The sequence below is a fragment of the Chelonia mydas genome, chromosome 3 (assembly GCF_015237465.2).
Source record: "Chelonia mydas isolate rCheMyd1 chromosome 3, rCheMyd1.pri.v2, whole genome shotgun sequence".
Classification (NCBI taxonomy): Eukaryota; Metazoa; Chordata; order Testudines; family Cheloniidae; genus Chelonia; species Chelonia mydas.
This window is the reverse complement of record NC_057851.1, coordinates 8,294,669-8,305,517: the sequence shown is the minus strand read 5'-3', so window position 1 is coordinate 8,305,517 and position 10,849 is coordinate 8,294,669. Positions and strand designations below refer to the sequence as shown.

The window sequence follows — 10,849 nt, the reverse complement described above, 5'->3', positions numbered from 1 at the left end:
CTTGCCCATGAAATCCAATCTCCCCATGCTGCTGTGAATGCTCCAGCCGGGGCTCCCAACTGCTAGTCCATGCCACGCTGGGGTGGGACAGGACTTGTCCTTCCCCTGCATGGCCACTCTCAAGGGGGAGATCGGACCCACCTCCAGAGGCAGCGCAGAAGTGAGGGTGGTACACCCTCACTTCTGTGCTGCAGAAGCCCCGGAGCTGGTCTTAGAGCTTCCACCCCTAAGGCTTCTGTCAGGATCTGAGCTCAGGGCTTCAGCCCCCCCTCCATGGCTTTCTGCCAGGGCTCAGGCCACCTGGGCTTGAGGCTTCAGCCCCCCACAGCTACTGGTGCTCAGGGCGCCCAGGCTCGGGCTGCCTGCTCCTTGCAGCTCCTGCCAGGGCTCAGGGCAACCTAGCTCGGGGCTTCCACCCCCTGTGGCTCAACTCAGGGTGCTTGGGCTCAGGGCTTTGCCCCCTGTGGTTCCTGCCTAGGCTTGGGGCGCCCATTTTTCTGGGGGCCCCCAAATTGGCTGGGGTTCCTGGGCACAATTAATCTGCCACTGGCCATGACTAGTGGCTAGGAGCCCCTGGGTGGGGCGTTCCTAGCAGCAAGGAGGAGATTGGATCCGCCTCTGGGAGCTGCCTCTTGAAGGCAGCACAGAAATAAGGGTGGCAATCCTGCAACCCTCCCTCTCCCCGCCCCCCCCCCCACACACACACACACACCAGCTTTGGGACCACCCACAACCCTTTTTGGGTCAGGACCCCTACAGTTACAACACCCTGAAATTTCAGGTGTAAACATCTGAAAGTATGAAATTGACCAATTTTCAAATCCCATGGATGTGAAATTGACCAGAATGGCCGGTGAATTTGGTAATAAAGTAGGTTTACAGTAGTTTCTCTGGCTTAAGTCTTTAGACTTAGCGAAAATGCTCCTGCCTTTTTTACAATGTTTGGGGCAGAGGGCAGGCAGGTGTCCAAGGTCCTGCACTTGGTTCATCCAGAAAAGGAGCTGTCAATCATACCACTCCTAAGAGGTGAGTCCCTGCAGATAAGAGCAGAGGCATTTTGGCTGCACCCTTCTAGGTCCCTGTGCGTGGAGAAGTGTGAGGGCATCTCAGGTGAACTGTGCCCAACAGCACCCCACATCTATAACGCCCTGCTCAAGGTTGCAGGGTCTGAGGCTTATCTGTTTGAAAGGCAGGCACTGAATTTTCTCCGAAATGGACTTGGAACCCTTTTGGCTACAATTCACTATCCTCTTCTGGGTGTCAAAACTGCTGGCTTAAAGTTAGAACATAAGCATGGAATACTGTCTCAAATCAATAGTCCATCTAGCCCAGTCTCCTGTCTTCTGGGAGTGGCCAGTGCAAGATGTTATAGAGGGAATGAACAGTACAGGGAAATGTATCCAGTGAGCCCATCCCCTGTCATCCAGTCCCAGCTTCTAGCAGTTGGAAGTTTAGGGACACCAGAGCATGGGTTGCATCCCTGCCCATCCTGGCTAATAGCCATTGATGGGCCTATCCTCCAGGAACTTCTCTAGTTCTGAGCTGAACCCAGTTATAATTTTGGCCTTCACAACATCCCCTGGCAATGAGTTCCACAGGTTGACTGCATTGTGTGATGAAAGATTTCCTATTAATTTCACTGGGTGAGCCCTGGTTCTTGTGTTATGTGAAGGGACAAATAATACAATTTTGCCACACCATTTTTGATTTATACATCTCTGTCATATCCCTCCCAGTCATCACTTTTTAAAACTGAATATTCATCCTAGTCTTTTTAATCTCCCCTCATACGGAAACCGTTCCATCCCCTAATCATTTTTGTTGCCTATCATGTACGTTTTCTAATTCTAATACCTCTTTTTTAAGATGGAGTGACCAGAACTGCATGATGTATTCAAGGTGTGGGAGTACAGTGGATTTATATAGTAGCATTACGATATTTTTGTCTGATTATCTCTTTCCTAATGGTTACTGATGGCCACATATAAAAACTGAAGCATCTCAGATCAAGACCTCTGGAGCAACTGCGGTGTGCAAACTGCATCAGTGAGACCTGTGCATGTTCCCTGTCAGATTACTATTGAGGGACTAACTGCACGCTCGCAATGTATGCTGTAGCCCAGGGCTCGGCAACCTTTCAGAAGTGGTGTGCCGAGTCTTCATTTATTCACTCTAATTGAAGGTTTTGCGTGCCAGTCATACATTTGAACGTTTTTAGAAGGTCTCTTCCTATGAGTCTTTAATATATAACTAAACTATTGTTGTATGTAAAGTAAATAAGGTTTTTAAAATGTTTAAGAAGCTTCCTTTAAAATTAAATTAAAATGCAGAGGCCCCCGGACCAGTGGCCTGGACCCGGGCAGTTGTGAGTGCCACTGAAAATCAGCTCACGCGTGCCAGAGGTTGCCTACCCCTGCTGTAGACTGACAGTCGGGCAAATGAGTCCAGGACATATTTGAATTGAAAGCGCAATGGCTACCTGGAGTTACAGGCTGCACATGTAGGATTCCTCCCCGGAAGTTTGCTGCTGCTGTCTTTCTAGACCAGGCCTCCAACACGCAGCTTAGGGGAATAACTACCTCCTTGATTATTTTTGAAAGGAATTTAAAAATCTGTCTTGACATCCAGGAAATCTCCTGTGCCTTTTAGATTGGAGAGAAGTTGCCTTCCTGTTGTGTTCTCAGATAACAGAGACTGAGATCAAACCCACTTGTAAATAACTAGATTTAATCAGTTTCCCTTGGAAAATGTTGATGTTTCTGCGCAGTTTTAAAAGTATTTTGGTTACCGAGAGAGCCTCATCAGGGCAGTTGCTTTTGTAGGGTGTTGGAACAACTTCCCGCAACGTTTCTCTAGCAACCCTGCCCCCAGAGTCGTCCTAATAAAATTCTTCGTTTAAGAGCTCGAAATAATGTCAGATTATGTACAGAGGAGTGTTCTAGGGATCAGGAAACTGAGCCGGATCTTGGTCCCGCACAACACGTTTACATACCAGGCTTTAGATCACCTTTAATCTGGCGCATGTCAACAGAACCGGAGACACGTCTTGGAAGTCGCTGTCAGCGGCCCACCTGTCCAAACACCCGGGTCTTGCTGGGACTCTCCGTGCAGAGCAGCCAAAGGCTCCAACTGCCTGATTCCCCGACACTTTTACACGCCTCTATCACCCAGCTGAAGGAAATGCCTCCCCAGCTCGGGTCCTGTCCAGCCCGCTGTCTGGCAGCACAAATAGGAAATCCACCATCATTCAAACGGGAGCGGCTGAAGTGCTGTAAGTCGTGTCAGGGGGTCAGAATCATAAAGGAACCCAGGGCCTAACTAGAACCGTTTCAGCGAGGCCAGAGGTGCTGGCTTTTATTTCTTCTGACCCTGGCTAGCCCGAGAGGAGGCGAGGCTTTCGGATTCCTTTGCGGGCCGGGGGTTGGCTGCACCTCGGTCTCTAGTGCCTTTGGGGGTGGGGGGATATTTAGACCCCCACCGTTTCTGGCTGAAACTTTCCGAACAATTCTTAAAACTCATCCCTAGTTCTCTTCCGGACAAGCAGCACCTGCTGTTGGCTCTTGGGCTATTTATTTTTTTAAGCAACACCTTTGGAGTGATGCTATTTTGACTTGACACATCCTGGATTTCCAAGCAGGCCATGCGCCGGGTGCATCCGATGAAGTGAGCTGTAGCTCACGAAAGCTTATGCTCAGATAAATTGGTTAGTCTCTAAGGTGCCACAAGTACTCCTGTTCTTTTTGCGAATACAGACTAACACGGCTGTTACTCTGAATACCAGGGGGTTTGTCAAGGAGACAAAACCTTACACCTTTAGCTTCTCTTTGGGGGGCAGTGGCTGGATTGTAGAGGGCAAATCCATGCTTCTGGAGAGAGAAGGGGGAATCTGTAGTGGGGGGTGGGGGGGGGACCAGGGTGTGTCTTGGTTTCTTTTAGGCTTGTTGGCTTTTCCTGCCTCCCTCGGAGGCCCTACTTTTGATGTGCTCCAAGTGTCTGGGGAAAGCAGGAGGCTGGGCTTTGCTTGGACCATCGTGTGCCTTGGTGAGCAACAAAACCCAGGTCGCCTTCAGGGCCCCTTTGGGAGGCATTGGCCCCTGATTCATTATTTGCATGGTGAATCTGAGGCTCATGCAAAGTGCATAAACATCTCGGGGATAGGTCGCCCAGCAGCTTGCAAGGGCTGTCGGGCTCTGTCTAGTTAAAGGTCCCTGTAAGGCTGTCAGGTGCCTTCAGCTGGTCTCTGTTGGGCTGCGGCCCGTAGGCATCCACACTGCAGCTCTGCGGAGATTTCCTCGGGTCTGGGGCCCACCTGACCAGTCGGAAACCAGCACTGTCAGACAAACCGCCCGCGCTGTCTAGTGGCGGGGGCTAGGGCGTGAGTGGTTTTGCATCTGATTTGCAACTGGACCTTGGTCAAGTCACGTCGCTTATTTGTGCCTCAGTTTCCCTACATTGCCAGTAAAGGGTAATGTGATTTCTCTGCTTTGCAGAGGGCGATGAGATGCTGGAATCAGAGAGAACGTGTGTGTGTGTTAGTTTAGTTTAGTTTAGTTAAAACCAGGCCTTCTTCGTTTTATTCTGAATTTGCAATCAGACTAAGGCGGGAGAATTCCGATCTTTTCGAAAGCTCAGTCTTCTCGTCTTCCCTCTTTCGACCAAAGCTGGCCAGCGGGGCACACATCGCAGCTTTCACACCCTTGCTCTCCCCTCGGTTACTTTCTTGCTGGCTGGAACAGCCAGGTGGCTGTTGAACCTGGACGCTTGTCCCCCGTGCCCAGCACCAGACTTGCTCTGTGGCTGACCGGGGGAGCTGGATCCTGGCCCGCTTGGTGGCCGTTGTTCCCTTGGGGCAGGAGAAGGGAGCCCCGGGGGGGGCGCCCCAGCAATCCGAGGTGGGAGAAGAAGAACCTGGCGGAGGGATGGGGGAGAACTGGAAGGCCGGGGCCGGGGGCGGGCTCCCCCTTGGGGCTGAGCCAGCCCCCTTGCTGCGGGCAGGTTGCAGGGAGAAGTTTCTCACAGGCCTCCTGGCTGGGGCGCCGGAGTTTGAAAACAAGGAGGAGCCGCAGGCACCTTCGGTGTCATTGGAGGAAGCTCCTCCGAGGAGCTCATAAATACAGAGCCCGGGCTGCAGGGTGCAGCTCGGCCGGGGGCCCCCTGGATTACGGTGCCAGAGGCGGAGGGGGGCGGCAGCCAGGGAGCCCCGGGCGCTGCAGGGGGGACTCGGAGCCGGGCGGCGGGGAGCGCTAGGGGGCCAGGGGCGAAGCGGGGGGTCATGGCTTCCCTGCTGGGCTCCTACCCGTGGTCCGAGAGCCTGGATTGCTCCGCCCTGGATGGGGAGCTCCCGGAGGGGCTCTCCCCGCCGGCCGCGCACCGCTGCCCGGCGGAGAAGGGCTCGGAGACCCGCATCAGGAGACCCATGAACGCCTTCATGGTGTGGGCGAAGGACGAGAGGAAGCGGCTGGCGGTGCAGAACCCGGACCTGCACAACGCGGAGCTCAGCAAGATGCTCGGTGAGCCGGGCCCCCAGGCTGCCCGTGGGGCTGGCGGCCGGGATCCGTCCCCCGGTGCCCCCCGGAGAGACCAGGGTCCGAGCTGTGGGGGTGGGGGGGGGGAAGCCTCCCGCTCCTGCCCCCGGGCTCGACCCTAACCCCAGCCGCCCCCGTGACCTCCCCCGCCGGTCTGGACCCGGGATCCAAAACAAAAGCAGGTGTTCGCCCGGCACGACACCCCGGGCAGCGCGGCGGACCTGCCCCGGCTCTGGGCCGTGTCTCTCCGTGTCCCTGGCTGGGACTCCGCTGCGCCTCTGGGGCCGGAGCAAAGCGGGTTAGAAGTCCCTGACCCGGGTTATTTTCCGGGTCGAAGTTGTCACGTTGCGTTAGTTTTGCTCACTCGTCAATCCGGCCCGTTCGTCAGACCCGGGGGGGACCGATCTTCAGGGCGATGATTGTTGGTTCCTCAAAACAAAACCAGTGATTTCTTTGGTCTTTTTCTTTTCTCCACTTTTGTGATTAGAGGGGAGGCCGGGGGGGGGAATTACCCTGCCCAAATCTGGCCAAACTGACGACAGCCATTTATCGTCCCGGGTTGTTTCCAAAAGTGTAATGAACTTTTGGGAATTTGTTTTGAAAACGTCGCATCTCTAAATGTGTCCAGCCCCCCCCCCCCCCCCCCGGTCTCTGTGGGGAAGGGGCCGATTATTTCCACCTTTCCCCTTGGAAACTGCCACCCGGCACTTGTCTTGTTTCCTTTCATTTCGCGTTCAGACTCTGGCACGAAATGAGTTGCCCCCCCCCCCCCCCTCCCAGGTGCAGGAACTCGGCTTGGTCTAATTACAAAACCAAGGGGCTTTCTCCGCAGCTTGGGCAGGGCTGCAGTGTAGTTGAAGCAGGCGAGTCAGGGAGCATCTGATTCAAGAGGAAAGGGAATGCAAGCCACAGGCGGGGGGATCCCTCCCACTCCAACCTCTTAATATTTTGCTCTCCTGGGGAGGTCCCACTCACTAGATCTGTAGGATTCATACACTCCCCTCGACCCAGTATTTTGTGTAGGGTCGTACCCCTGTATTGAGGATTCAGCGGGTGTCTGACCACTGGTTTCTACAGGAGGAGGCTCTGTTCCTGGGTCCCAGCCAGCGCTCTCTGGGGGCTTAGGGGAACAGCCCCTCCTTGCCCAGCACCGACGCCTCAGCTGTGGATTCTAAGGGGATTTTTGTTCCTTCCTGGTTGCAGGCAAGTCCTGGAAATCTCTGAGCCCTTCCCAGAAGAGACCTTACGTGGAGGAGGCGGAAAGACTGAGGGTTCAGCACATGCAAGACTATCCCAACTACAAATACCGGCCCAGGAGGAAGAAACAGGTCAAGCGGATCTGCAAGCGGGTGGATCCAGGCTTTCTGCTGGGGAACCTCTCCAGGGATCAGAACTCGGGGCCGGAGAAGCGGGCCTGCGGCAGGACAGTGGGGGAAAAGGAGGGGCAGGGTGAGTACTCGCCTGGCCCGGTATTGCAGAGCATCAGGGGCTACAGGGAAGCCCAGGCCAGCGGCGGCAGCACCAACATGGACACCTACCCCTACGGGTTGCCCACCCCGCCTGAGATGTCCCCTTTGGATGTGATAGACCCTGAGCAGAGCTTCTTCTCCTCCCCCTGCCCGGAGGAGCATCACCACCCCCATATGACTGGGGCCCCTTACTCTCCAGAGTACTCCACCAGCCCCCTCCAGTGTAACCACCATCCCCTTGGCCCCATGTCCATCCCTCAGCCCAGCACCTCCATGATCCCCCCAATCCCCAGCTGCCCCCCTCCTCCTCCCACCTACTACACGCCAGCCTTCCACCCCATCCACCCCCACAGCCTCCATGCCCATCTTGGTCAGCTCTCCCCACCCCCTGAACACCCTGGCTTTGACAGCCTGGACCAGCTGAGCCAAGCAGAACTTCTGGGGGAGATGGACCGCAATGAGTTTGACCAGTATCTCAGCGCTCCCGGCCACTCAGACCGCAGCGGGGTGATAACCAGTGGAGACGCACAGGTGTCCCAGGTTGCAGGTGGCTCGCCCTCCACAGAGACTAGCCTCATCTCCGTCCTAGCAGATGCCACTGCTACCTATTACAACAACTACCGCGTCTCCTAGGCCAGAAGGAGCAGGGCCTGAGGACTGGCCACGGACAGACCCTACAGTATTATTGGCCATGGCTCCAGGGCCGCAACAGCTGGTGGGCACCTTGCTCCTCACCTCAGGGTTGCCAGGTCAGAACTGAAACAGCTTTGGAGCCTCCTCTCTGTCCTAGGTAATGGATTTTGCTTCTCAGACATCCACTGGCATCAATATTAAGTATGCTGCTTTAAAAGGTATTTGATATCCTGCTTCAGAAAAGGTCTGTGGTCAAGTCCCTTTTCCAAGCCAGCTGGTCACTGGCTACAGTCCTCCTACCGATTTATTTGATAAGCGTGGCGAGTCTTTGGATGATGGGTCTGATTTTTCAGTGGCACTGAGGCCCAGCTCCATAAAGGTATTTAGACTCCTAACTTCCTGGATCGGGGCCAGAGCTCCCTCAACGCTGGCTGGATCCCCTGGGGGCTGCAGAGTCTCGGCTCCTCTGAAAAGTCAGCCCCTGTGTCTTGTTCTGTGTAGCTCTTTGCCGTTGTGGTAGGGATGGGGGGAAAAGCAAAGATGTGGCAAATGAGTTAATGTAACCCTCTGGTCAGCGTGTGCCGCCTTCTGGGCCTGCTGGTGTGACTCCGTGACTGCCCCCTACCTACAGAACCTGGCTCGTCAAGCTGTAGTCACTCCAGTGTTCAGTAATGCAGGTTTCCAATTCCAGTCGCAGCACTGGCTAAGATGGTGGCTGTCACAACCAGCTGCACAGAGAGAATATGATCAGGTGATCATAAATGTCCTGTTCTCCCGTAATTACGCTATGTGAAGAGCTTTAACCAGAGAGAGCTCTGTGGCTTTCATGCATAGCTGTGTGTGTTTTCTGTTGGCCTGGTCTTGCATTCCCTGTGTACTCAACAGTTTCACGGAAGTGGCTGGGAGTTTTTGAGTGTGCACTAGCATAAGGAATGCAACTCCGGTGAAGTCACTGGACTTGCAATCCCTAGTGCCAGCTGTGTATTTGGTCCTGTGTCTGCAAAGGCATCTAATCTAATCTGTTGCACCCACATAGCCCCGCTCTGTGTCCCTTTGGCTCCTGGAACGTTTTGTGGATTTCAGTAGGAACCCTGAGAGTGTAAGGAAGGAAAGATCTGGCCCAGGGTGGAACCCTGATGTCATTTCCACACACACACACCCGCGCCCCACCGCCCCAACCCTGAACAACTTGAGTGGGAGGTTCACAATAACTGGAACTGCAGTGCAGTGACACAATGTGGTCTTGTGATAATGGACTGACTGCTAGCTGCTCCAGTGGGAAGGTTGCAGCTGAGCTTCTGTTTGAAGCTGAAATTTGCGCACTCCATAAAATTCAGCTTGACTTCTCTTTAAACAGAGTTTCACTGGGCTCTGATCCTGCTTTCACTGAGTTAAATGGAACCAAGATCGGTCCCTGCCTGAGTCACTACAAGTAATTTCCCATGTACGTAGCCATGCTAGTGGCCTTCGTAACAGCTATTCTGAAGGCCACGAACCTGAGTAATATCCCATCATGTCCCCTCGACCTGCAGCCACAGCTGGAAAGAATTTATTGTGATGAGCACTTTGGAAAAGAGGTGATACATAGCAGACACACATTTGTATCAAGCATCATTTGAAGGCAAATACTTAATGTTTAGAAATGAAATGCCCATTCCTCTTTCCATCAGTATATTATTGCTTGTAATAAAGCTGTACATTGATTTGTATGTTCCATTATTTCCCCGTCATATTTTGTATTGCTCTTTTTTCATAAAGATGACATTTTATTTTAAATCAGTTATGTATCATGATTAATCTTAGCATTACTGTATGACATTTGGTTATGATTAGTTAGTAGCGTGGTTATGATTTTTTGGTTTCAATCCTGAGTGCGTAATTAATTGCAAATGATAATATAATTGCAAATAATTCTTTAAAAAAACCACAACTTTTAAGCTAACACTTTCCATCTTTTTTTGTGTGTGACTCTTATGCATTTTGAATGCGTGTAGATATGAGTTCGCATAAAATATTTAATTTAAATAAATATGTTTTTATACAATGACTGTTTTATCATTTAGATTGCTGTAGTTCTGGACAAAACTGTTCAAAGGGGAAGCATTTATTGTGCTCGATGTTGCATTGGGGTTTTTTTAATTTTCAGCCAAACTTTTCTACATCAGTTTCTTTTTTGAAATAAAAAAGGCCTATGGCTATCTTTAAAAATTGTGTAATACTTTATCCGGGACTAATTTATGTCACAATTTGAAGTATTTTTTTCCCGTCCCAATGTATCAGTGGAAATCTCTTTAAGGGACCTGATTGCGCATTCCCGCTTATCCAAAGCGCCCTTCAATATCAGAGTTCTCATAGAATCATAGAATATCAAGGTTGGAAGGGACCTCAGGAGGTCATCTAGTCCAACCTCCTGCTCAAAGCAGGACCAATCCCCAATTTTTGCCCCAGATCCCTAAATGGCTCCCTCAAGGATTGAACACACAACCCTGGGTTTAGCAGCCCAATACTCAAAGCACTGAGCTATCCCTCCCCCCTTTGTGTAGGCAAGGATTGCAGGATCCAAGTCAGGCACAATTTGGGGGGCCCACTGAAGTTAATGGGGAGTTTGCTATTGACGTGGCATAGGAGTGGACCTCAAAATATGTGGACTGTTTTGCTGAGTATAATATGAGTCTGTAGGGCATGGTTCTTATTTGCACTAAGGATACTAAACATTTACACCCCTTATGAGCCCTCCTTTACATTGCCAGAGTGATGTAAAGGGGCCTTGGTGTAACTGAGAATCAGGATGAATAGTCTCCAAAGGTGAAGTTGTGGGTGAAATGTAACAAGTGTGGAAGAGGGAAGGTAAGAAACGCAGTGGGGTATGATAGATAGGTTTTAAATTGTAACTCTGAAACATAGTGTGTGAAGAGCTCTCCAGACAGAGCCAGATTCCTCTCTACTCAACTGGTGTAACTGATGAGAGTTTAGCCCTTATCATGGACCTGATCCTGCAGGCCAAACCTATAGCCCATTCATGCAAAACTTTACTTGAAGCTTTGCCTTGTACGGACTTTGAAATAGGGTCCATGGACTCATATACCTCTGTAAGGCCTCTTTCTTGCCCTCAGATCCATGGGGCAGGAGCCAGTTTTCCGAGACATCTTGTAACGGGTGACTATGAATTCTGAGAGGAGTGAGTCTTGGGGGAGTCCAAACTAATCAATTTCACCGGCTTTA

General features: G+C 51.9%; 1 protein-coding gene across 1 annotated transcript; it reads left to right on the top strand.

Moving 5' to 3' along the window:
• Window positions 1-2,296: 2,296 nt before the first annotated feature.
• On the top strand, window positions 2,297-9,823 carry SOX7 (SRY-box transcription factor 7). The gene is made up of 2 exons (XM_037893854.2): window positions 2,297-5,510; window positions 6,729-9,823. Exons 1-2 carry the CDS (start codon window positions 5,273-5,275, stop codon window positions 7,625-7,627), a joined length of 1,137 nt encoding a protein of 378 aa, XP_037749782.1. The 5' UTR covers window positions 2,297-5,272; the 3' UTR covers window positions 7,628-9,823.
• The last annotated feature ends 1,026 nt before the right edge of the window (window positions 9,824-10,849 follow it).